This window comes from Cetorhinus maximus, chromosome 1 (genome assembly GCF_964194155.1).
Source record: "Cetorhinus maximus chromosome 1, sCetMax3.hap1.1, whole genome shotgun sequence".
Classification (NCBI taxonomy): Eukaryota; Metazoa; Chordata; class Chondrichthyes; order Lamniformes; family Cetorhinidae; genus Cetorhinus; species Cetorhinus maximus.
The window spans coordinates 99319592-99347237 of record NC_135879.1 but is presented as its reverse complement, the minus strand read 5'-3'; the positions used below and the strand labels follow the sequence as shown (position 1 = coordinate 99347237).

Here is a 27646-nt window from a genome sequence, read left to right as displayed (position 1 = left end):
GCGGTAACTGACTTAGATCAAGGCCTACAAATTGATGCTTTGTTGGGGTGTAAACAATTACTTTTTCGCCTGATCAGACCTCAGCAGATTTCTAGAGGATCTGCTTTCAGACCTGTGTAAAGCTGCTCTTGAGCTGGCTGATCGGTACACAACGCAGACAAGCAACAACTTATTTTTCCCCTTGTGATGCAGTACTGTGGTACATTGTGTTGGTGCATCTAAGCAGCAATGGTGCATAGACCACTGGAGTTTAGAACTGAGTGTTATTAAAAGTCATGAATGATTGTTAGGGAATCAATGTTCTTCCTTACAGGTTTATGAGTTACTGCACAAGACAATAAAATTCTATGGCATTTATTGGATTTCATAGGGAATAAGTATACATTAATAACTAGTATTACTGATAATGACACATATGCTGTGACAATTATAGATAGTTATATATACTTAAGTCACACTTGCAATGGAAGACCAGAAAATTCACTATGTTACTTGTTTTGAGCTTGAAGATTTAATGGCTGATCAGGCCACTTCTGAAGTATCTATTCTAATGTCCCTCTTTTTATAGCTTTCTTTTACTCTGGCTATGGGAGAATCCATATGGTTCAAAGTATTACTTAATCCAATTAGCTGGGCTAATGTTTTGATAAGAATAACTTCCATAATTTGATTCACACTCCTTAATTTTCCAGATCTATGGCAGTTACCTTTCCTAGTCTAGAGCTAAAAAAGACGGTTCGCTTTTTCTGCTCAATCTTATCAGCAAAGATTGTCCCTATTGTGCCTATGTACTAACTTGTTAACAGCAAGCCTCCGACTTGCATTTTTTAAAATTTAAATTGTCCTTCTAACAGAAGCTTACGTAATAGGTAAAAGTTAATAAGTATTAATCACTTCCTTACAATTCTCTGATGTGTAAGTGCACTTTGTGCTGTGGTACAGAGCCAGTAGGTAAGTTATTGGTTTGATTCTTTGGTCTCTGCCAAGTTTGCTGATCTCAGTCAGGGCAGTAGTGGAAGCAACTGCAACAACAACTTGTATTTATGTAGCACTTTTAATGCAGTAAAATGTTCCACGCTGCTTCAAAGGAGTGTTATCAGGCATAATTTGACATCGGGCCACTTAAAGAAGTATTAGGGTAGGTGACCAGAGTCAAAGATTTAAGTTTTCAGGAGCAACTGAAGAGATTAGAGAGGCAAATAGGTTTATGGGATGGAAGTCCAGAGATTAGAGTTTAGGTGGCTGAAAGCATAGCCACCAATGGTGGAGTGATAAAAATCAGGGATGTGCAGGAGCCAGAATTGGAAGCAGCACAAACTTCAACGGATTTTAGAGCTCGAGGAGTTCACAGACATAGGGCGGGGTGAGGCCGTGGAAGGATTTGAACAGAATGGGAAGAATTTTAAAATCTAAGGTTGCTGATCTGGTAACCCATGTCGGACAGCGGGTAGAGGGTTGATGAGTGAGCAAAGATTGAAGCGAGTTAGGAGGTAACAAAGTGTTTTAATAGAAGATGAGCTGATGCAGGGGTGGAAATGGATGATATTACAGAGGCGGAGTGGGGTAGTCTAGGTGATGGAGAGGATATGGGGTTGGACACTTAACCCAGGGTCGGTGATTAAGGAACAGAGTTTGTCATGAAGACAACAACTTTGGTCTTCCCAGTATTCAATTGGAGAAAATTTCTCTTCATCCAATACTCAATATTGGATAAGCAGCATGACAAAAAAAGTGAGTGGAGGAGTGGAGAGAGTTGATGGTGAGGTAGAGCTGCAAATCATCAGCGTACATGTGGAATCTGATTTGTTTGTGGGTGATGTCACCAAGGTGCAGCATTTGGTGAGAACTAGGCTGGGGCCAATGTGGGAATTGTTATTTTTTCAAAATATTTTTGGGGAATATTGTGTTATTCTGTGAAGAAGTGTGTGTCTGTGTGTAGGCATTAGGTTTGAGGTACAAGTGAGTAGGTTGGATATAACATTTGCATTTTTGGATAATTTGAGAGTTTGAATATCAAAGGGAAGCCAGAGGAGACAAGAAACATGTTTGCATCTTGCAGGAGTTCCATAGGTAAATAGAAGAGGGTATATTACGTTTTATTGACTCAAAAGTGGACACGATAGAAACTGGAAAGATTTTAAGTTTGGAAGGATTTGAGTTTCAAAGAGGTGTGAGAGCAATGAAACATGAGTTGAAAGGGGGTAAAGGGTATTTTAGAGTTACTGTGGGAAGCTTAAGGTAGCTGTTGAGCTACTGGCTGTTAGCTGTTCTCTGTGAGGAAAATTTCCTGGAAACAGCTGTTGGCTAGGAGAAGAGGCAGTTTGAATCAGCCATCTGGTCAAGCCAGAAAAGTCTTGGACTGCAACAAGCAAGAAAAGAGAGTTTGGAGATAGCGCTAGTGCAAAGACTGCGGGAGTGGGGGCCTGGGTCAAGGATAGGTTTTTGAGGTGGGTGGTACTGATGGCAGATTTTAAGGGGAGAATGATAATACCTGCCCTTGGTCTCCCTGAAGATTGAAAAACCAGTCATCATTCCCATTTCTGTTCACTTTCCAGTGAAGTGTGTTGGGAAGTGAGCCCCACAGTCAAAATGCCTGCTGACACTCACTGTCTGTACACAAACGTGAAGGATCACCAAGTGAGTGAGATTTTGCTGCACATTAGAGTGCCTGTGAAACCAATTCTCCAGTGTGATTCCACCGGTATGAATCATTGTCTTTAGTAGGATGGGGAAAAAAACTGGAAAAGCAAATTGATAAGCAAGATATTGAATCCTTCTTATCCTACTTGTGAACTTTATGGCTGAAATTTTGCATTCAGCAGCAAGCGAATGGCATCACCATTCATTAGACTTACAGCTACCCACACACTTTCCATAGGCTTTTGAGTGTCAACTTATGGCTGTTGAGTGTCTGAAAATGCAATATGCCCTCCGTAGGGGTACTTGGACCTGTGTGAATGTGGCAAGCAACAATCAGATTGAAGAATTCCCATTGAAACACGCAGATTTTAAACCAGTAACAACGGTCATGTTCAGAAAGCAAAATAAAGAAGGAGAAAGAAAGAAGGGATAGAGAGAGATGAAAGACCAGGAAAAAGTTTTTTTAAAAAAATCTGCAATAGTTAGTTCCTGAAGAAATAAAACTTCACACTTGTAAAAATTAACTTTCATTGTCGGAGAGGTTGTTAGATGGTAATTAAAACTTCTGCGTTTGCAGAAGTTGCTGTCCAATTTACTCATTAACCGTGAATGCTGTAATCTCACTGTTATTCTTAACGCAAAATCCAGGTCTATGTTATTTATACCATCCTGTAGAATGCTCTCAAGCATGTGTTTCAATTCGGCTGTTGGGCTTATTGGCTTTTAATTATCAGGTTTGAGCCATGCTATTTTCTTTCAATATTGGAACTACATTTTTGTCCTCCAGTGTTTGGAACTACCCCAATGTTTATGGATGTTGAAAAAATATCTGAACTGTCATTCATCAAGGATTCTAACATGTATCTCATCTGGCCCATGAGCTTTGTGGATATTACAGCTCTTCAAGTTTTTGCAACACTTCATTAACCTACCTGTGCTTTGGATCTTGTAACCACATTTGCAATGACTGTAATTTTTAAATGTATTTTTCATATTATTTCATGGGATGTGACAAGGCCAGCCTTCGTCGCCCATCCTAATTGCCCTTGAGAAGGTGGTGGTGAGGTGCTGGCTTGTACAGCTGTAGGGCAAATGGCGTAGATACTGAGTGCTGTCAGGAAGGGAGTTCTGGGCTTTTAGCCTAACAACAAGGAAAAAAGGCAATATATTTCAAGGTCAGGATTCTGTGTGGCTTGGAGGGGAACTTGCAGTGTTCCCATGCCACTGCTGCCCTTGTTCTTCTAGGTGATAGAAGTTGCAGGTTTGGAAAGTCACAGAATCACAGTGCTGAAGAGGCCCTTCGGCCCATCAAGTCTGCACCGACGCATGAGAGACACCTGACCTACCTACCTAATCCCATTTACCAGCACTTGGCCCATAGCCTTGAATGTTATGATGTGCCAAGTGCTCATCCAGGTACTTTTTAAAGGATGTGAGGCAACCCGCCTCCACCACCCTCCCAGGCAGCGCATTCCAGACCGTCACCACCCTCTGGGTAAAAATGTTTTTCCTCACATCCCCCCTAAACCTCCTGCCCCTCACCTTGAACTTATGCCCCCTTGTGACTGACCCTTCAACTAAGGGGAACAGCTGCTCCCTATCCACCCTGTCTATGCCCCACCATAATCTTGTACACCTCGATCAGGTCTCCCCTCAGTCTTCTCTGCTCCAACGAAAACAACCCAAGTCTATCCAACCTCTCTTCATAACTTAAATGTTTCATCCCAGGCAACATCCTGGTAAATCTCCTCTGCAGTCCCTCCAGTGCAATCACATCCTTCCTATAATGTGGCAACCAGAACTGCACACAGTACAGTACTCCATCTGTGGCCTCACTAAGGTTCTATACAACTCCAACATGACCTCCCTACTTTTGTAATCCATGCCTCGATTGATAAAGGCAAGTGTCCCATATGCCTTTTTTACCACCCCACTAGAATGCCCCTCAGCTTTCAGAGATCTATGGACACACATGCCAAGGTCCCGTTATTCCTCAGAATTTCCTAGTGTCATGCCATTCATTAAATACTCCTTCCAAAGTGTATCACCTCTCACTTTTCAGGGTTAAATTCCATCTGCCACTTATCTGCCCATTTGACCATCCCGTCTATATCTTCCTGTAGCCCAAGACACTTAACGTCACTGTTAACCTCCCGGCCAATCTTTGTGTCATCCGAAAAATTACTAATCCTACCCCCCACATAGTCATCTATGTCATTTATATAAATGACAAATAATAGGGGACCGAGCACAGATCCCTGTGGTACGCCATTGGACACTGGCTTCCAGTCACTAAAGCGTCCTCCTGTCATCACCCTCTGTCTCCTACAACTAAGCCAATTTTGAATCCACCTTATCAAATTACCCTGTATCCCATGTGCATTTGCCTTATTTATAAGTCTCCCACGTGGGACCTTGTCAAAGGCTTTGCTGAAATCCATATAAACTACATCAACTACACTACCCTCATCTACACATCTGGCCACCTCCTTAAAAAATTCAATCAAATTTGTTAGGCATGACCTCCCTCTGACGAAGCCATGCTGACTATCCCTGATCAAACCTTGCCTCTCCAAGTGGAGATAGATACTGTCCTTCAGAACTTTCTCCAATAGCTTCCCTACCACTGACGTGACACTCACTGGCCTGTAGTTCCCTGGCTTATCTCTACGACCCTTCTTAAATAGAGGAACCACATTAGCTGTTCTCCAGTCCTCTGGCACCTCCCCCGTAGCCAGAGAGGAATTAAAAATTTGGGTCAGAGCCCCTGTGATCTCCTCCCTTGCCTCCCTCAGCAGTCTGGGACACAAATCATCTGGACCTGGAGATTTGTCCATTTTTAAGCCTGCCAACACCTCCAATACCTTGTCACTCCCTATATCAGTTTGCTTAAGAACCTCGCAGTCTCTCTCCCCGAGTTCGATACCTTCATCCTCATTCTCTTGGGTGAAGACAGATGTGAAGTATTGGTTCAACACTCTAGCGATGTCCTCTGGCTCCACCCACAGATTGCCCCCTTGGTCCCTTATGGGCCCTACTCTTTCTCTGGTTATCCTCTTCCCATTGATATACTTATAGAATGCCAGAGCTTTCTCATATCCCCTCTTTGCTCTCCTAATTGCTTTCTTAAACTCCACCCTGCACTTTCTGTACTCCACTAATGCCTCTGCTGTTTTGCTTCCCTTGTACCTGCTAAAAGCCTCTCTAAAAGTCACGTCAAATGATGCTTGGTAAGATACTGCAGTTCATCTTTGAGATGGTACATACTGGCACTGTATGCCAGTGATGAAGGGGTTGATGTTTAAGGTGATGGGTGGGATGCTGATCATGCTAGTTGCTTGTCCTGAATGGTGTTGAGCTTCTTGAATGTTATTGGAGCTATTCTCATCCAGGCAATCGGAGAGTATTCCATCAGACACCTGACTTGTGCCTTGCAGATGGTAAACAAGTTTTGAAGAGTCAGGAGGTGAGTTATTTGCCACAGAATTCCCAACCTCTCTCCTCCTGTTGTAGTGATCGTATTTATATGGTTGATCCAGTTCAGTTTCTGGTCAATGGTAACTCTTCAGGATGTTGATGTTGGGGTATTCAGCGATGGTAATGCCCTTGAACCACATGGAGAGATCGTGAGATTCTCACTTGTTGGAGACATTGCCTGGCACTTGTTTGGTGTGAATGTTACTTGCCATTTATCAGCCCAAGCCTGCACATTGTCCACCTTTTGCTGCTTGAGGACACAGATGGCTTCAGTATCTGAGGAGTCATGAATGGTACTGATCACTGTATCTACTTTCAGTTATAAACTTGAATGTGAAAAATTAATTTAATATACCCAATCAACTGCAATAGTTTTACCCATGTTATTCCATAATTGAATCAATTATCCCGTTATCTTTCTATTAACATAGTAAAACTTTTCAGTGGATTTCAGTACAAGCTTTCCATTAGATCACCTAAATTAACATATTTGGTGAATTAATCAGTTCTTTCTGTCTTGAAGAATATTAAGGTGGATAAGTCCCCAGGGCCAGATGGGATTTACCCCAGAGTACTGAGGGAGGCAAGGGAGGAGATTGCTGGGGCCTTGACAGAAATCTTTGTATCCTCACTGGCTACGGGTGAGGTCCCAGAGGACTGGAGAATGGCCAAAGTTGTTCCATTGTTTAAGAAGGGTAGCGGGGATAATCCAGGAAATTACAGGCCGGTGAGCCTTACGTCAGTGGTAGGGAAATTATTGGAGAAGATTCTTCGTGACAGGATTTACTACCATTTGGAAGCAAATGGGCGTATTAGTGAGAGGCAGCATGGTTTTGTGAAGGGGAGGTCGTGTCTCACTAACTTGATCGAGTTTTTTGAGGAAGTGACAAAAATGATCGATGATGGAAGGGCAGCAGATGTTATATACATGGATTTCAGTAAGGCCTTTGACAAGGTCCCTCATGGCAGACTGGTACAGAAGGTAAAGTCGCACGGGATCAGAGGTGAGCTGGCAGGATGGACACAGAATTGGCTTGGTCATAGAAGACAGAGGGTAGCAGTGGAAGGGTGCTTTTCTGAATGGAGAGCTATGACTAGTGGAGTTCCGCAGGGATCAGTGCTGGGACCTTTGTTGTTTGTGGTATACATAAATGATTTGGAGGAAAATGTAACTGGGCTAATTAGTAAGTTTGCAGACGACACTAAGGTTGGAGGAGTTGCAGATAGTGAAGAGGATTGCCAAAGGATACAACGGGATATAGATCGGTTGGAGGCTTGGGCGCAGAAACGGCAGATAGAGTTTAATCCGGACAAATGCGAGGTAATGCATTTTGGAAAGTCTAATACAGGCAGGAATTATACAGTAAATGGCAGAACCCTTAAGTGCATCAACGGGCAGAGGGATCTGGGTGTACAGGTCCACAGGTTACTGAAAGTGGCAACGCAGGTGGATAAGGTAGTCAGGAAGGCATATGGCATGCTTGCCTTCATTGGCAGGGGTATTGAGTATAAAAGCTGGGAAGTCATGCTGCAGCTGTATAGAACCTTGGTTAGGCCACACTTGGAATATTGCGTGCAATTCTGGTCACCACATTACCAGAAGGATATGGAGGCGTTGGAGAGGGTGCAGAGGAGGTTTACCAGGATGCTGCCTGGTCTGGAGGTTATTAGCTATGAAGAGAGGTTGGAGAAACTCGGATTGTTCTCACTAGAGCGACGGAGATTGAGGGGCGACGTGATAGAAATTTACAAAATTATGAGTGGCATGGACAGAGTAGATAGAAGCTTTTTCCCAGGGTGGAAGAGTCAATTACTAGGGGACATAGATTTAAGGTAAGAGGAGAAAACTATAGAGGAGATGTGCGGGGCAAGTTTTTTACGCAGAGGGTAGTGAGTGTCTGAAATTCGCTGCCAGAGGAGGTGGTGGAAGCAGGTATGATAGTGGTGTTTAAGAGGCAGCTTGACAAATACATGAATAGGATGGGAATAGAGGGATACGGAACCCGGAAGTGCAAAATGTTTTAGTTGACGGGCAATATGATCAGCGCAGGCTTGGAGGGCCGAAGGGCCTGTTCCTGTGCTGTACTTTTCTTTGTTCTTTTCTTTCTTTGTTCTATCCCAGTGTACATTAAAGCAGAGGTCTATGCTAACCTTTTTGCTGAAACTATATTGTTTCATGTCAATTTACCTAAGGACTGCACTCTCAGATTAATTGAGAGCTTTCTATTCTTCTGCATTTATTTTTGCAAAAACTGTTTCTCTTTTTTTAGTCAGGTGGTGTTAATTTTTCAATGTCTATTTGTGATACTTTTATTCCAATGTGGATCATACTGATGAGGTGCACTTTTCTAAGTCTGAGGCACATTGGACAAAATAAATTAATCTTTGCTCTACAAATAAAAATTGCCAAACACTGGAAATCTAAAATAAAATCAGGAAATGCTAGAAATGCACAACAGCTGAGGCAGCACTGGCAAAAAGAAAAGACAATTCAATGTTTTTGGTATAGATGCTTTGGCTATACAAAAATGTGAACTTGTGTTTTCTCCAAACATATACTGACTGGACTGCTGTATAGTTCCAGTACCTTTTCTCTTTACTCTGCATTGTGTCTATGTTATCCCTAGCCTGATATCCCCTACTTTAATGAACAGTTAAGTAGTTTGTGTTTAAATTTTGGTGTTAAAGACACAAATATAAAACTTAGTCGTCTTCATTTATTGTCAAAGACTGTTTTATCATATGATTTTATATGATCAGAAACATCAGAAGTGATCATATCTTTTGTGATATGCATCACAGCATTTATTCCACCTGTCCTCTCTGGTACTTTCATATATGGATGATGCATTACTGCATTTGTGCAGGAGTTTATACATCAAATAAGGGTTGGTTTTGACATCTAAAAAGGTAAAAGCAAGAACTTGAAAAAGAATCTGCTCTGGTGCATAGTTTCACTTCTTGCTTAAGGGACATGCTGAAGATTTATAAAAGTGAAATAGGCTAATCTTCGGTAGCATCAGAACTTAGTTCAACATTTATTCTAGATTTTGATATACAATCTAAAGCTGTTTATGAAGGGAGATTGACTCATTGCAAACTTCCTCATATATACTGGTAAATAAAATTGTGCATATCCCATTTTTGTACTTAACTCTACTATTTATTATAAATAAAGGCTACTTTTATGTAAACATCTGGGCCTTGACATTAACAAGGTGAGAGGAAGCGTTTAATTGGTTGAAGAACTCAGCAAGGCTCGGGAGGTAAAGGCCTGCATGGCGCTCATATTGTTGGTCCGTCTCTGGCCTGGCAGATGCTCAAAATAATAGCCTGGCTGGCAGGCAGTGGGGAAAGCTAGCAGCAGGAAGCTGTAGCCAAGGATCCCAGCACTTGGAAGGGAATTGGTACCTCTAGTTGAGATTGGGAGGAATGGTGGGAGGCTTAAAGTTGGAATCGGAGTGCATAGTCGGCATGGGGTTGGCGGTGGTGGGGGACAGTGATCGGAGATGGGTTGGGATGCCAGGCTCCTCCTGGCCCACAAAGAGTGCTAAAAGAGCAGCTCTTCAGCACATATCTCTGGGAATTGTCAACTCTTGCCTTGGATCAACAGCCAGGCAGCTGACAGCTCTAGCTACCCCCTCCCTTCCAGTTAAATAAATTGTGATGCTGATGATGTCTTTCAGTCACAACTTTGGAATATCATTTAAAACCCCACCTGACTTTTGCAGGAAGCTTGTCACTGGCCTGATTCCTTTATGTTAAGATTGAATGGGATCAAGTTGGTCAACACTGATATTTTAACCTGAGACCCTAGTCTCCGTAGCAATATCCGTGATTTCAGAGAGAGTTGGTGGCGTAGCACAATTAAAAAATAACTGAATCCACAGAAAGCGTTGACCCTTTAAGTACCACCTATGAGGACAGAGTACAGTAAAAAGTATTCCTGCAGATCACAGGGGCAAGGAACTTGGCATACTAGATGTGACACCAGGATGGAATGTTGCCTCCCTAGTGCAAGGGTCAAGAATGTCACTGAGTGGCTGCAGGACATTCTGAAGGGGGAAGGTGAACAGCCAGAGGTCATGATCCATATCAGCACCAATAACGTAGGTTAAAAAAAGGGATGAAGTCCTGAAAGCCGAATATAGGGAGCTAGGAAATAAATTTAAAAGCAGGACCTCAAAGGTAGTAATCTCGGGATCACTCCTGATGCCACATGCTAGCAAGATCGAAAATAGACCAGATGAATGCGTGGCTGGAGAGATGGTGTAGGAGGGAGGGATTTAGATTCATGAGGCATTGGGACCAATTCTGGGAAGGAAGGGATGTCTACAAGCTGGACAGGTTGCATCCCAGCAGGACCATGACCAATATCCTCACAGGGGTATTCGCTAATACTGTGGGGGAGGGTTTAAACTAGAGTGGCAGGGGGATGGGAACTTGAGCCAGGAGACATGAGAGGGAAGCAAAGACAAAAATGAAGAAAGCACAAGTGGAAGGCAGAGGAAACAAGGGCTGGCAGAAAATAAGGCCATGGTACAAAAAAAATCTGTAAAAAATTTTAAAAAGACAAGTCTAAAGGCACTGTGTCTGAATGCATGGAGCATTTGCAATAAGGTAGACGCAGTTACAGCACAAATGATGTTAGTGGGTTTGATATTGCAATTACGGAGCCATGGCTGCAGCATGACCAAGACTGGGAGCTGAATATCAGAGGGTATTCGATGTTTAGGAAGGACAGCCAAAAAGTAAAAGGAGGTGGGGCGCTGTTGTTAGTTAAGGATGAAATCAATGAAATATCGAGGGATGATATTGGCTCAGAAAATCTAGATGTAGAATCAGTCTGGGTGGAGCTAAGAAGCAACATGGGGCAGAAAACATTAGTGGGAGTTGTCTCTAGGTCTTCAAACAGTAGTGATAAGTAGGGAATGGCATTAAACAGGAAATTAGAGATGCATGTAACAAGGGTGCTACAGTAATCATGGGTGACGTTAATCTGCATATAGACTGGCAAACCAAATTAGCAATAATACTTTGGCCAGTGAATTCCTGGAGTGTGTATGAGATAGTATTTCAGACCATTACATCGAGGAACCAACTAGGAAACAGGCTATCTTAGATTTGATATTGTGCAATGCGAAGGAGTTAATTAATCTTGTTGAGCGGGCTCCTTTAGGGAACAGTGACCTTAACATGATAGAATTCTTCATTAGGATGGAAAGTGAAGTAGTCCAATCCCAAACTAGGGTCCCAATTCTAAACAAAGTAAACTACGAAGGATGAGGTGCAAGTTGACTACGATAGATTGGGGAACTTCATTAAAGGCATGACGATGGGTAGGCAATGGCCAACATTTAAGGAATGAATGTACGCATTGCAACAGTTATGCATTCCTTTCTGGCGCAGAAACACAACAGGAAAACACAACCATGGCTTAAAAAAGAAATTAAGGATAGTATTAGATCCAAAGAGGAGTCATATAAAGTTGCTAGAAAAAGTAGCAAGCCTGAGGATTGGGAACAGTTTAGAATTCAGCAAAGGAGGACTGAGGGATTGATTAAGAGTGGAAAAATAGACTATGAGAGTAAACTTACAAGGAACATAAAAGCAGACTGTAAAAGCTTCTATAAGTATGTAAAAAGAAAAAGATTAGCGAAGACAAATGTGGGTCCCTTACAGTCCAAAAGGGGAGGATTTATAATTGAGATCAAGGAAATGGCAGAGCAATTAAACAGCTACTTTACTTCTGTCTTTACAAAGGAAGACACAAGTAACTTCCCTGAAATACTAGGGAACCAGGGTCTAGTGAGAAGGAGAACTGAAGGAAATTATTATTACTAAAAAAGTACTGCTGGAGAAATTAATGGGACTGAAGGCCAATAAATCCCCAGAGCCTGATAATCTCCATCCCAGGGTACTAAAGGAGATGGCCGTGGAAATAGTGGATGCGGTGGTTGTCACCTTCCAAAATTCAATACATTCTGGAACAGTCCCGGCAGATTGGAGGGTGGCAAATGTAATCCCAATATTTAAAAAAGGAAGGAGGGAGAAAACAGTGAATTACAGACTGGTTAGCCTAACATCAGTAGTAGGGAAAATGCTAGATTATATTATAAAAGATGTGACAACAGGACACTTACAAAATATTAACAGGATTAGACAAAGTCAACATGGATTTGTGAAAAGGAAACGTTTGACAAACCTACTGGAGTTTTTTGAGGACGTAACTAGCAGAATAGCTAAGGGAGAACCAGTGGATATGGTGTATTTAGATTTTCAGAAAGCTTTTGATAAAGTCCCACATAAGAGGTCAGTGTGCAAAATTAAAATAAATGGGATTGGGAAGGTAATACATTTGCATGAATTGAGAATTGTTTAGCAAACAGGAAACAAAGAGTAGGGATAAATGGGTCTTTTTCAGAGTGGCAGGCAGTGACTAGTGGGGTACCACAGGGATCAGTGCTTGAGCCCCAGCTATTCGCAATATATATGAATGATTTTGATGAGGGAACCAAATGTAATATTTCCAAGTTTGCTGACGACACAAAAACTAGGTGGAAATGTGAGTGGTGAGGAGGATGTTAAGAGGCTTCAAGGCGATTTAGACAAGTAGAATGAGTGGGCAAATACATGGCAGATGCAGCATAACATGGATAAGTGCGAAGCTATCCACTTAGATAGGAAAAACTGAATGGCAGAGTATTATTTAAATGGCGGTAGATTGAGAAATATTGATATACAAAGGGACCTGGGGTCCTTGTACACCAATCACTGAAAGCAAGCATGCAGGTACAGCAAGCAGTTAAGAAGGCAAATTGTATGTTGGCCTTCGTTGCAAGAGGATTTGAGTACAGGAGCAAGGATGTTTTACTGCAGCTGCACAGGGCCTTGGTGAGACCACATCTGGAGCATTGTGTGCAGTTTTGGTTTCCCTACCTAAGAAAGCATATACTTACCATAGAGGGAGTGCAGCAAAGGTTCACTAGCCTGATTCCTGGGATGGCAGGGTTGTCATATAAGGAGAGATTGGGTCAACTTGGCCGGTATTCACTGGAGTTTAGAAGAATGAGAGAGGGTCTCATTGAAATGTATAAAATTCTGACAGGGTGGGACAAACTGGATGCAGGGATGATGTTACCTCTGGTTAGGGTGTCTAGAATAAGGGGTCACAGTCTTGGGATACGGGGTAGGCCATTTAGGACTGAGATGGGGAGAAATTTCTTCACTCAGGGTGGTGAACCTGTGGGGCTGAATTTTGCCCTCGATGGGCGGGCGGGCCCAACCGACTCGGCGGCAGGCAGGCAGCCGATCGCCGCCGCTGGAACGGGCCCTGCCACCATTTTACGTGGGCGGGCCAATTAAGGCCCACCCAGCGTGACGCCCGATGGGAAGCGCTATGTGCTTCCTGTGCGTGCGGGGGGTACTCCCCAACTGCGAGAGTGCACTCTTTCGCGCATGCGCACACATCTCCCTGAGGCACCGCTTAGCCTCAGGGAGATCGCTGAAAGGTTGTGAAAGTTGAAAAATAAAAAAATCATTAACATGTCCCTCTCATGTGAAAATGTCACATGAGATGGGACATGTTAATAAAGTACACGAAAACTTTATTAAACTTTTTAAAATCCGAACTAAAACCTCATCCCGCCAGTGGATGAGGTTTGTTTAAAAAATCACTTGCCCGCCTGCCTGTTGGGCTCGTGCGCCGAGCCGAAGTTCGCACAGGCCCCTCAAAATCGTTGTCAATTGCTGACTTAATGGCCTTAACAAGGCCTTTAATTAATGGCGGGCGCACGTCGCGCTGCATAGTATGCCCGCCGACCTAAACATCGCGATGCCGCGTGCTGACATCGGGACGCTTGTGTGACGTCAGCGCGTGACATTTTAAGAGCTGACGTGCGGGATCCACCACCTGCACGTCAGCCAGAAAATTTAGCCCATGGAATTCTCTACCACAGATGACTGTGGAGGCCAAGCCACTGAATATATTTAAGAAGGAAATAGATTTCTGGACTCTAAAGGCATAAAGGGGTATGGGGAGAGTGCGGGAACATGGCATTGAGATAGAGGATCAGGCATGATCATACTGAATGACAGAGCAGGCTTGAAGGACCGAATGACTTAGTACTCCTCCTATTTTCTGTTTTCTATGTTTAGAAAAAGCTAAAACTGTTAACAAATACAGATGGAGATCAAGTCAAAATTTTGAAAGCTTTTGTTGAGCTTTTTTTCAGTTTTTCAATTCAAAATGCTTTTCTTATGATATTGGTAGATGAAAATGGTTCACAATTAACCTTTTATATAGGGAAAATAAATTAAATAGTTCAGTAGCATGAGAAACAAAGTCTTTGTTTAGTCCCAGTAGGTCTCTTAGAATTTCTCCCAGCTATAAGTTTACAATGTCATTCATTCAGTATCTCGTTTAACTAATAGAAAAATTATAGTTAATTTGAAAAACCTCTATCGCTTTCTCCTCATTTAGGTTTGATGATAGTGTTAATCCATTATTTCCTCGGTATGCTGAACTATTGATTAACATAAATTCTTTGCCTTTGCCGCTTTAGTGATAATTGAGAGTGTTGAGCTCGGAAATGAATTGCTCGTGTCAGCTCCAGCATGATGCCACCACCATACACATCTTCCCCTGACCTCCCCTTTCAGCATTCTGAAGAGATCATTGCCTCTTCAACATCCTGGTCCACTCTGTGACTACTCCACTCCTCAGTCAACCCTAATACACCCTGCCTTCCCTTCAGCACCAAGACGTTCTGCTCATCTCCAACGGGATTTTTGTTTGCCTTTTCTACCTTTGCTTCCACTTCTCATGTTTAATCAGGTATCTAAAAAAAAACACTTCCACAGCCACATTTTCTTCCTCAAAACTGTCTTTGACTTCAACTTATCTCATAAGGATTCCAACTTAAATTCCACTCTTTGTGTTATGAGTACAGATATCTCTAAAACATCCAGAAGTCCTCAAACCACTGTTCTCGCTGCATCCTTCAATGCACTCTCCATGCCATGCGTGGTCATGTGCATACTCTTGATCTCTCCCTTAAGAAACATCAACTCATCCTCCTAAAGCTGTCCTGGTCTACAATTTCATTTCGTGCTTCGCCTCATTCAACACTTTAACAAAATCTTTTTCTCTTCCTTTCAAGTGTGAAGGATCGCAAACTTCACCAGCTCATGGGTATCAACACCCTTCCGTCTCTTTCCTCCCCTTTCCTTCCCTCCGACCCCTCTCACCCCATGCCGTGTTTTCACAATACTTTCTGATCTTTCCCCTCTCTGACTTTGAAAGCTCTATCTCAGTAAAAGCCTTGATTTCATTCCCTTACGTCTCTGCTTCAATGAATTTCAAGCTCAGCACGATGCTGAGCTCTTCCTCCATTGCCTCTGTGCCCACTTCTTTGACCAGGTGTCCTCCCCCCATTCAACAGACCCTTTCATTTGTCCAACACTTTCCCTCCACTTGGACTCCTCCCTCTGGCCTCCTACCCTCACTAGATCTTTTCTTTGATATCTGCCAGTGTGACATTGGCCATCTCAATTTTGCTACTTCTCTCATTCACTCTAGCCTATCCCTCTCTGAACTTGCTGCATTCCATTCTTTCTGATCCAACCCTATTATTATCATCAAATCTGCTGACAAGAGAGGCAGTGTTGTTGTCTGGCGTACTGACCTCTGCCTTGCAGATGCCGAACAACAACTCTCTGACACTTACTCCTGCTTCTCCCTGGACCATGACCCCACTACCAAACATCAGCCATTGTGTCCAAGACTGTCACTGACCACGTATCATCTGGAGATCTTCCCTCCACAGCCTCCAATTTCATAGTCCCGCAACCCCGAAGAGCCCGCTTCTACTTCCTCCCCAAGATCCATAAACAAGAACTGATGGTAGACCCATTGTTTCAGCCTGTTTCTATCCCACTGACCTTCTTCCTATCTCAACTCCATTTTTTCTCCCCTTGTACACTCTTTTTCTACACCCTCCTCTGCCTGGCTGAGCTTGTTCTCACTCTGAACAACTCCACTCATTTCTTCAAATAAAAGGCGTTGTTATGGGTCCCAGTTATGCCTGCCATTTTGTCAAATATGTGGAACATTCATTATTCCAGTCCTGCTCAGGTCCCCTCCCCCATTTCTTTTTCTGATACACTGATGACTGCATCGATGCCGCCCCCTGCCCTTGCCATGAACTGGAAAACTTAAATGACTTTGTTTCCAATTTCCACTCCTCCCTACCCTTCACCTGGTCCATCTCTGACTCTTCCCTTCTCTCCTTTGACTTCTCTGCCTCTATTTCTGAAGTTCGGTCTTCAACTATTATTGGCTGCAAACCCACAGACTCCCACAGCGACTACTTATTCTCACACCCTGCTCGATATAAGGACTCAATTCCGTTCTTCTAGTTTGTCTCAGTCGCACCTGTTCTGATGATGAAACCTTCCACACCAGCGCTTCTGATATGTCTTGCTTTTTCATCAACTGAGGATTCCCATCCAGCATGGTTGACAGAGCTCTCCACTGTGTCTGATCCATTTTTCCCACTTCTGCTCTCACCCCTTCCTCTCCCTCCCAAAACCATGATAGGGATCCTCTTGTCTTCACCATGCACCTCACCAACCTCCATATTTACTGGATTATACTTTATCAGCTCCAGTGTGATGTCATCACCAAACATATCTTCCCTCCCCTTTCAGCATGCTGAAGGAACTGTTCCTGTGTGACACCCTTGTCCACTCTTCAGTCGCCCCTAACAGCTCCCCACTTCCCTACAGCACCTTTTCGTGCAAGCACAGGTGACACATCACCTGTCCTTTCACCTCCCTTCTTACTGTCCAGACCTCCCACACACTTTCCAAGTGAAACAGTGATTTACTTGTACTTTCAATTTAGTATACTATATTCGCTGCTCATGATGTGGTCGTTTCTACCTTGGGGAAACCAAATGCAGACTGGGTGACTGCTTTGCAGAACACCTCTGCTCAGTCCGCAAGCATGACACTGAATTTCCGGTTGCTTAACATTTTAATTCTCCACCTTGCTCCGATGCTAACCTTTCTGTCCATGGGCGGCTACATTCTTACAGTGAAACTCAGCACAAGCTCGAGGAACAGCACCTTATCTTTCCACTCGGCACTCTACAGCCTTCTGCACTAAATGCCGAGTTCAGCAACTTTAGATCATAGCCTCTGCCTCCATCGTGTTCCATGTGCTTTTCTTTTTTTTTATTTTTGCTGGGTTTGTCTTGTCTTGTTTCTTTCTTTATTCCTTTAAATTGCATCCAGACAGCTGCAATGTACCTCATTTGGACACAATCTTTGTGTCTTTACCATAATCATTACCACTCTGTTTGGCTGGAGCATCGTGTAACCTTTTATTATTTAATCTCCCCTGCCCTCCAACCTATCACAGACCTTCTCCTTTGTTCTACCTGCCCCCTCCCATCTTTCCACTGTCTTAAAATCTCTTTCATTTCCACCTTTCTTCACTTCTGATGAAGGATCATTGACCTGAAGCGTTAACTCTGTTTCATTCCACAGATGCTTCCTTACCTGCTGAGCACTTAGTTGTTTTTATTTCAGATTTCCAGCATCTGCAGTATTTGGCTTTTGAATTAATTGCTTCCTTTTGTTTCTCACTAGGCAGAAAAAATTGCCTCTCAGATGATCACTGAAGGGCGAATGAATGGGTTTATTGATCAAATTGATGGAATTGTCCACTTTGAAAGTGAGTGCATTTCTTCTGAAATTTTTCCTGTTTCTATATTTTGGGTTTTCATAACACACAGAATCCTACACGTTTAAATTTAGATGCTGACCTCAGGCAAATCTACCCACAAAAACTAAAGTTCACTGTGTTGGGAATTTTCCCCTTTTTCCAACAGCAGTTTAAATTTAGTACCAAGACGAGGGGATATCTTGGCATGCAGCAGCAGTGATTTAGCAAGCAGCTAGGCAATCAATCACATTGCAATATACATATACAGCAAACCAGGAACTTGAAAGCACTTCAAATTTTTCACTTTTTATTTTAATTTTCAGAAAGTGAAATAAATGTATGACTGTATTGAGATGGAAGCTAAAATAAAGGCTAATGGGCTTTAAAATTGTTATGTTTTTATATATTTTTTTGAAATTTTTAAAAATCATTGTGGAGACACTTAGCATTCCACAAATATAAAATTAACTATTCAGGGTTACTAAGGCTGTTTTGCAGTAATTTTGAATTTTGTATGCTATTTAAAAACTCCGTTACACCCCATTCAGCAAGGTGTAACTTTTTTTTAAGGGCTTTTATAGTGGGACAAGCAATGTAAAAGTGGAAGTTCTCATCAATTCGTGGTTGAAATGGAAATTGCCGTCTGGGAACTTCTAAAGTGCACCCTTTGGAAGGGTAGGCTCTCAGGCAGCAACTCTGGATTTCTGTGTTACTCGGAGCATGCCCAGACTCTCAAAGTTACCACCAGTTTCAATGGACTCATGATGGCCATGCTGACAGTTTCGCCGACATTATCAGAACAAAATCTGGGCCTCTTAGACAGCTTGATAGTATAATATGTCAGGGTATGGATGCCTATTGTTTTCAATACAGCAAACTCCCACCTGTTATAAATTAAGGATATTTTGAAAGATATTAGATCAGATCTTGCTGGAAAAATGATGCTAACAAGTGCTAATGGCTCATGTCGTTATTGATGCATAAATTGGCCAGCAAATTGAGGGAATTAAGAGATAACAGCATGAGTTGCAAATCTCCTGAATTTGCTGGTGCATTTAGAATTATAGAGTCATAGATATCTACAGCGCAGAAAAAGGCCCTTCAGCCCATCGAGTCTGTGCCAGTGAAACAAGTACCTTACTATTCTAATCCCATTTTCCAGCACTAGGCCCATAACCTTGTATGCCATGGCATCGCAAGTGCACATCCAAATACTTCTTAAATGTTATGAGGGTTTCTGCCTCTACCACCCTTTTAGGCAGTGAGTTCCAGATTCCCACCACCCTCTGGGTGAAAAAATTCTTCCTCACATCCCCTCTAAACCTCCTGCCCCTAACCTTAAATCTATGCCCCCCTGGCTATTGATCCCTCCACCAAGGACATAAGTTCCTTCCTGTCTATCCTATCTATGCCCCTCATAATTTTATACACCTCAATCACGTCCCCCCTCAATCTCCTCTGCTCCGGGGAAAATAACCCCAGTCTATCCAATCTCTCCTCATAACTAAAACTCTCCAGCCCAGGCAACATCCTGGTAGATCTCCTCTGCACTCTCTCTAGTGCAATCACATCCTTCCTATATTCCAGATTCCATAACTGCACGCAATACTCTAGCTGTGTTTTAAGCCATGCTCATGGCATCTTACCTTTAGCCATCCCATTATTTCTAAGAACCTGCTAGATTTCCACATTAATTGCCTATTAAACCTGCCTCAGAAAGTTAAATTGATAATTAAGAGCATAAGTACCCCTTGAACAATATAATTGTTAATGTAATGCCAATCGATCTCTCTGGCCCAGAAAGGAAACAATTTAAAATGAAAACAAAAACACTGGAAAAACTCAGGTCTAACAGCATCTGTGGAGAGAAAGACAGAGTTAACGTTTCAAGTCCATATGACTCTTCTTCATAACTGGTTTGTCTAACATGTGAGTCCAGACCCACAGCAATATGATTGACTCTTAAATGCCCTCTGAAATGGCCTAGGAAGCCACTCGGTTGTATCAAACCACTACAGAAAAGTCAATAAGGAGTGAAACCGGACGGACCACCTGGTATCGACCTTGGCAAAGCCAGTCCTATTGACCTTGCAAAGTCCTCCTTACTAACGTCTGGGGGTTTGTGCCAAGATAGGGAGAGCTGTCCCACAGATTAATCAAGCAACAGCCTAATGGAGTCATGCTTACAGGATTATACCTTACAGACAATGTACCAGAAACCGTCATCACAATCCTTAGGTATGGCCTGGCCCACCGGAAGGACAGACCCAGCAGAGGTGGTGACATGGTGGTATACAGTTGGGAGGGAATAGCCCTGGGAGACCTCGGCATTGACTCCAGACCCTGTGAAGTCTCCTGGCATCAGGCCAAACATGGGCAAGGAAACCTCCTGCTGCTTAACACTTACTGCTCTCCTCTCCTCAGCCTATGAATCAGTACTCCTCAATGCGGAACACCACTTAGAAGAAGCACTGACTGTGGCAAAGACGCAGAATGCACTCTGGGTGGGGGACTTAAATGTTCATCACCAAGAATGGCTCAGTAGCACCACTGCTGACCGAGCTAGCTAAGTCCTCAAGGATATAACTGCTAGGCTGAGTCTGCAGCAGGTGGTGAGAGAACCGAAAAGAGGGAAAAACCTACCTGACCTCACCCTCACCAATCAACCTGTCGCATATGCATCTGTCCATGAGAGCATTGGTAGGAGTTTTTAAAAAATTCTTTCATTGGGTGTGGGCGTTGCTGACTAGCCCAGCGTTTTTATTGCCCATTCCTAATTGCCCTTGAGAAGTTGATGGTGGACCACCTTGAACTGCTGCAGTCTCTGGTGTAGGTACACCTACAGTGCTGTTAGGGAGGGAATTCCAGGATTTTGACCCAGCCACAGTAAAAGAAAGGTGATGAAGTTTCAAGTCAGGATGGTGTGTGCTTGGAGGGGCTTTTGCAGATGGTGGTGTTCCCATGCATCTGCTGCCCTTGCCCTTCTAGGTGATAGAGGTTATGGGTTTGGAATGTGCTGTCACAGGAGCTTGGTGAGTTGCTGCAATACATTTTGTAGATGGTACATACTGCTACTGCTGTGTGTCGGTGGTGGAGGGAGTGAATGTTGGAAGTGGCAGATGGGCTGCCAATCAAGTGGGCTGCTTTGTCCTGGATGTTGTCGAGCATCTTGAGTGTTAATGGAGCTGCACTCATCCAGGCAAGTGGAGATTGTTCCATCAAACTCCTGACTTGTGCCTTGTAAATGGCCTGGAGTGACCACCACACAGTACTTGTGGCGACAAAGTCCCATCTTTACATTGAGGACACCATCCATCATGTTATTTGGCACTACTGCTATCTAAATGGAATAGATTTCAATCAGATCTAGCAACTCAAGACTGGGCATTCATGAGGCACTATGGGCCATCAGCAGCAGCAGAATTGTACTCATCCACAATCTGTAACCTCATGGCCTGGCATATCATGCACACTACCATTACCATCAAGCTGGGGGATCAATCCTAGTTAGATGAAGAGTGCAAGAGAGCATGCCAGGAACAGCACCAGGCATACCTAAAAATGAGCTGTCAACCTGGTGAAGCTATAGCACAGACTCATATGCCAAACAGTGTAAGCAGCATATGATAGACCGATCTAAGTGATCACACAACCAACAGATCAGATCTAAGCTCTGCAGTCCTGCCACATCCAGTTGTAAATGGAGGTGGATAATTAAACAACTCACTGGAGGCGAAGGAGGCTCAACAAATATCCCCACCCTCAATAATGGGAGAGCCCAGCACATCAGTGCAAAAGACAAGGTTGAAGCATTTGCAGCCATCTCCAGCCAGAAGTGCCGAGTAAATGATCCATCTTGGCCTCCTGAGGTTCCCACCATCATAGATGTCAGTCTTCAGCCAGTTCAATTCACTTCACGTGATATCAAGAAACGGCCGAAGACATTGGATACTGCAAAGGCTATGGACCGTGACAACATTCCAGCAATAGCACTGAAGACTCGTGCTCCAGAACTAGCCGTGCCCCTGGCCAAGCTGTTCCAGTGCAGCTTCAACACTGGCAATTACCCAGCAATGTAGAAAATTTCCCACGCATTCCCTGTCCACAAAAAGCAGGACAAATCAAACCTGGCCAATTACTACCCCATCAGTCTACTCTCCATCATTAGCAAAGTGATGAAAAGTGCAGTCAAGTGGCACTTACTCAGTAATAACCTGCTCACTGACATTCTGTTTGTGTTCTGCCATGGCCACTCAGCCCCTGACCTCATTACAGCCTTGGTCCAAACATGAACAATAGATCTGAACTCAAGAGATGAGGTGAGAAAGACTGTCCTTGACATCATGGCAGCTTTTGGCAGTGTGTGGCATCAAGGAGACCTAGCAAAAGTGGAGTCAATAGAAATCGGAGGGAAAACTCTCCACTAGTTGGAATCAAAGCTAGCACAAAGGAAGATGGTTGGAGCTGTTGGAAGTCGATCATCTCGGTCCCAGAACATCACTGCAGGAGTTTCTCAGGGTAGTGTCCTCGGCCCAACCATCTTCAGCTCCTCCGTCAATGACCTTGCCTCCATCATAAGCTCAGAAGTGAGGATGTTTACTGATGATTGCACAATATTCAGCACCATTTACGACTCTTCAGATACTGAAGCAGCCCATGTCCATACACAGCAAGACCTGGACAACATTCGGGCTTGGGTTGATACGTGACATGTAACATTTGTGCCATACAAGTCCCAGGCAATGGCCATTTCCAACAAAAGAGAATCTAACCATCTCCCCATGGCATTCAGTTCATTACCATTACTAAATCCTTGACTATCAACATCCTAATACCATATACCACTTGCCTGGATGAGTCAGCTCAAATAACATTCAAGAAGCTCGACACCATCCAGGACAATGCAGCCCGCTTGATTGGCCCCATCCACCACCTTAAACATTCACTTCCTGCATTACTGATGCACAATGGCAGCAGTGTGTACCATCTACAAGATGTACTGCAGCAATTCACCAACACTCTTTCAACAGCACCTTCCAAACCCGTGACTGCTACCAAGTAGAAGGACAAGGGCAGCAGATGCATGGGAACACATTCCCTTTCAAGCCACACACCATCCTGACTTAGAAATATATTGCCGTTCCTTCACTGTTGCTGGGTCAAAATCCTGGAACTCCCTCCCTATCAGCACTGTGGGTGTACCTACATCAGATGGACTGCAGCGGTTCAAGAAGGCGGCTGACCGCCACCTTCTCAAGTACAGTTAGGAATGGGCAGTAAATGCTGGCTGAATGCCCCCATCCTATTAAAGTATAAATATAAAAAAAACTCTTGCTGGTAGCTCAAAACAGACTAGACATCAAACCTGGAACCTTCCCATTTAATATGGCTAAGCTATATGCTGCCTTTATGAAAAGAGCCACTAGGAAAATTAATTTACATTTTGTAATTAATTTCTATATTTTTGAAAGAATTCAAATTTTTGGAGAGATTGTGGTTGAAGAAGACAATGCAGTTTTCCTAAGTTTCTTGTGGAAAAAATAATCTTAGCAATATTGAATTATAGTTGTAGATTTATGAAGTTTCACGTAAGTACAGAGTACACTATTGCTTACTTTCCTGAAAATTTTTAATTATGCTGGAAGTTGAGTATATCCGTGTACATGGAGTGCTTATTCCTGTCATGATCTCCACTATTTTTATTTTTAATTTTTAGTACTATTGTGGAAGCAGCAAGCCTTTTTATACAAAAAGGTATTTTTTAATGGGTATGTTCTGCGCAGCAACCTTGACAGTTAATTTGCTTATAATTCATTAAAATTATTTAAGTCTTGGTGCATTTGCAAATGGAATTTTTAAAAAATCCATAAAATTTTGAAAGTGAATTTACTTCGGGAAAGAGGTCACTGTGTTAGTAAAATGAGCTTAATTGATGGCTGTGTTTTTATGTATTTTGGAAATCTTAGTTGGTTAACACATGAGAGTTCCAGGTGAAGAAGAAACTCTGGAGAAAATTAATGGTCAAATATTCATAAATGTAAATGAATAAAATAACTTTAATCATATTCTTTATACATATTTTAAGTGTAAGATGTATTTCTGATGCAATTTATTCATGGATGCACCTAGCATGGAATGATTTGAATTGATTCATTTTCTCACTAAAATGTGTAATTTCCCTCTGCTTTCACCAACCAGTCTATTTTCTTCTCAAGTAAAGAGACAAGAAATTGCCAGCAGCTATGCCTCATGCTGATTTCCAATATGGCAATGCATTATGTTCTTCAGCATTTAACAATGCTACTGATTTTAAACCAATTATTTCCATTCTTCCCCTTCCTCCCAATTCACTTACCCATTTTGGATGGAGTATTCTCATTTCACAACTTGACTAACAGCTAACTAGGCACCTCCATTGAAAACAAAAGTTTAAATGTCAGAAGAATCTCATTTGAAGTACATCCAAACTGCTGAATAGAATATACAAGAAATGGACTAATTTAATTGGTAATAATTAATTTAGTCTAGTAGTTTGGGGTAGGAGAGAAAAATGGAAGAGATTACTTATGTTTAAAAAATGTAATGATTAAAGTGATTTTTTTAAATTGGAAGGAAGGTAGCATTAAAATAATCTATAGTGGCTGATATTAGCTTATCAGAGGTGAGTTCATCTGTCATCTGAACCAAGGTCCAGGGAACAGTGAGCTGAAATGAGTGTATGTTATGTGTTTTTTATTCCCTCACTCAGTCAGTGAGATGAGGGGAGCGTGCAAACTTCAATATACAATAGATTTTCTGGCCTCTTGAGTTGCACAGAAGAAAAACAAATATTTGAATTAAAGTTTCTTTAACTACCTTTTAATTTTTTTCCCTTCTAATTTTCGCCCTTTCCTGGTTTCTTCTGATGCTGGGAAATTGTTATGGCCTTTCTTGTACCTCACCTAAGTGACATTGCTCTTGTGATAACTTGGATGAGTTGACTGATTTAATCCAGTTCCAGGAGAGGTCAGTAGATAATGGTCAAGACTTGCTGCCTTAACTGATTTCATTCCCCTTTCTGTAGCTCATTAAGACTGGGTTCTATGGTCAATTGATATTTTCAAGACTCAGATTTATATTGGGTAAGGGTATCAAGGGATGTGGAGCAAAGTTGGGTAAATGGAATTAAGATATATGGTGGCCATGATCTGATTGAAAAGGGAATAGGCTCAGGGGGCTCACTGGTACTTATCTTCGTATGTAACTTGCCTGCTCCCCCTGCTTCACATTGTCATAACTAAAATCAGAAACCTACTGTTAGGAGAAGTCACAATTTTATCATTCTGGCACAATACATTGGTACACCAGCACTCTTCAAACAACACATCTTTTGTTATTGGAGTAGTTGACTAGTACATTCTATCTATCTCTTATTCTTACAGCTCGTGAAGCTTTGCCCACATGGGACAAACAGATCCAGTCCCTTTGTTTCCAAGTGAATAATCTACTGGAAAAGATCAGCCAGGCTGCTCCCGAGTGGACAGCACAGGCAATGGAAGCTCAGATGTCACAGTAATAACTCCAACCAAATTTATGGAATTGCAGCCGCCATCAAGATTCAGTTGTCCCTGTATTTAAAATATTGAATTTGTTTCTTCCAGAACTTAATTTGCAGTTGTGGTTATTTAAAGTCTTTATACAAGAATAGGAAGCTCATTTCCACTGTGTCTGCATTGAATTTGGAAGTATTTTCTTCAATTACACTGGATCCAAAATAGCACCATAGTCACTATTAAAGGGGGTTCTGTTTGTGAATGTAGCAATGAGATTTGTTTCTGGTGAGTTTGGTTGCTCTTTGTTGAAAGACTGTAGCCCAGTTTGTTATCAAACAGTGTGGTTTAATTAGGAAACTGCAAACCTTTATTTTTGACCCTCTATCAAAGGAAGTCAATCCATGTTCTTTGAGAATTGTTTGCCGAACTCTGAAGAAAAAAATGGATCGAATCTGAGCTAACACAGCTTGTCATTCAAGAAAATAAACCCTTAAAGCAGTTAGTGGCACCAACTGTATTACTTTGAGTGTCATCTTTTTCCACTGAATTAACTGTATATTTAAAAAGCCCCTTTGCCTTTGCTATTGCGATGACAAAACTGTTTTTGTTTTACAGATTTTCTTTTTTTAAAAAAAAATAAAATGTTGATTTTTCTTTTGCTCTTCAAGATGACTGATGTTCATGTTTATGAATGAAACATTTTTTCCATTAGTTCTATTTATGGTATTTATTTATTGATTTAGTGTGTGAAGAGTCACAGAGTCAAGCAATAGCCCTGTCAGTGGCTAAATGGAGTTCTTTAAGCCTGCCTTCAAGTTTAGTCAGTGGACACTCCTCAACAATGTGAGTTATTGATTGGACTTGAGATAGTTGAATATCTAGTATTTGAGGAAGTGAGAAATACAGGTAGTGGGAAGAATGGTACTATTGTATGGGGAAATGCAGTCAGAGGTGAGGAAATGAAATAAAGTTGACTAGTTAGCAGAAACACTATAGCCCGTATGTGGGTGAAGTTGGAAAGGAGGTGAACTTGGCATTTAGGGAGGGGAGATGCAGCCAGTTAATTTACTGCTAAGTTGGGGGAGCGGACCTCTGATTCCTGCTCAGGTCAGTGGACCCCTATGTTCAAGGGATAAGCAGATGTAGTGGCTTATAAAGTAGGGAACTTATGGTTCATGTCCTAGTTTAATTTTTGCCAATTGTTTCTCTGATGCTGTAGCTTCAAAAATTCTTGCTGCTTGGACTCGCTGATATCCTTCAAGAATTTTTAAGGGGCTCTTTTTCTCTTTCTTCAATATAGAGGTTTGTTTCCACCCATGGGCCACATTCCTTTGTGTATTCATGAACACACACCCTGAAATACTTTTACTTTGATTTCAATTTAAAGGTGCAATCATTGAAATTGGATTAAATATACTACTCTCTTCATTTGTCTTTTTTTTTGATACCATAAGCACTGATTGTTTTCTGAGACAATTATTTATTCAGAGTACGTTTTGGGGTGATACACAACATTAGGTGGTGCATCAGTCTTTTCAAAAGTCACATAATAGTGACTTGACAGCACCATTTACCAAGACAACACTACTGAAATCTTGAAACCACTTATCTTCTGAGGGAAAGTTCTGCATAAATATATCCTGATTCTCAAAGCCAATTAATCAAAATTCAGAATATTTATCCATCCCCAGCTCTGTTACTCAGCCTTAGCCTGCTGCCCTGCATAGATGATAAACACCTACCTTTGTCTTAGTAACATACTGACTCTTGTATCCCATTAAATATTTGATCATCTAAGTATGTGTTTATGCCCGTTATAATCCACCAGCTTTTTGTTCCACTTATCCACTACTCTATGTGGATAGGAAGTTTCTTTAAGTCTCTGATCTTATTTTAAGGCATATTATTGTTAGACCCATATCCTAAACTCTTGCAGATTGGAAGGTAGCAAATATAACTCCGCTATTTAAGAAAGGAGGGAGAGAGAAAACGGGGAATGACAGACCTCCTGACAGTAGTAGGGAGTATGCTAGAATCTATTATAAAGGATGTGATAACTGGACACTTAGAAAATAGTGGTAGGATTGGGCAGAGTCAACATGAATTTATGAGATGGAAATCATGTTTGACAAACCTGCTGGAGTTTTTTGAGGATGTAACTAGCAGAATAAGTAAGGGAGAACCAGTGGATGTGGTGTATTTGGATTTTCAGAAGGCTTTAATAAGTTCCCATGCAAGAGGCTAGTAAGCAAAGTTAGAGCACATG

General features: G+C 42.2%; 1 protein-coding gene across 2 annotated transcripts in view; it reads left to right on the top strand.

Moving 5' to 3' along the window:
- Positions 1-26047, top strand: part of cops4 (COP9 constitutive photomorphogenic homolog subunit 4 (Arabidopsis)) — a 61775-nt gene extending 35728 nt beyond the window's left edge. For both annotated transcript variants that reach the window (XM_078544779.1, XM_078544772.1), the window contains exons 9-10: positions 17773-17857; positions 25270-26047. In XM_078544779.1, coding sequence (XP_078400905.1) covers positions 17773-17857; positions 25270-25403 — 219 coding nt within the window. In that variant the 3' untranslated portion in view covers positions 25404-26047. The remainder of the gene's footprint in view (positions 1-17772; positions 17858-25269) is intronic.
- Positions 26048-27646: the final 1599 nt, after the last annotated feature.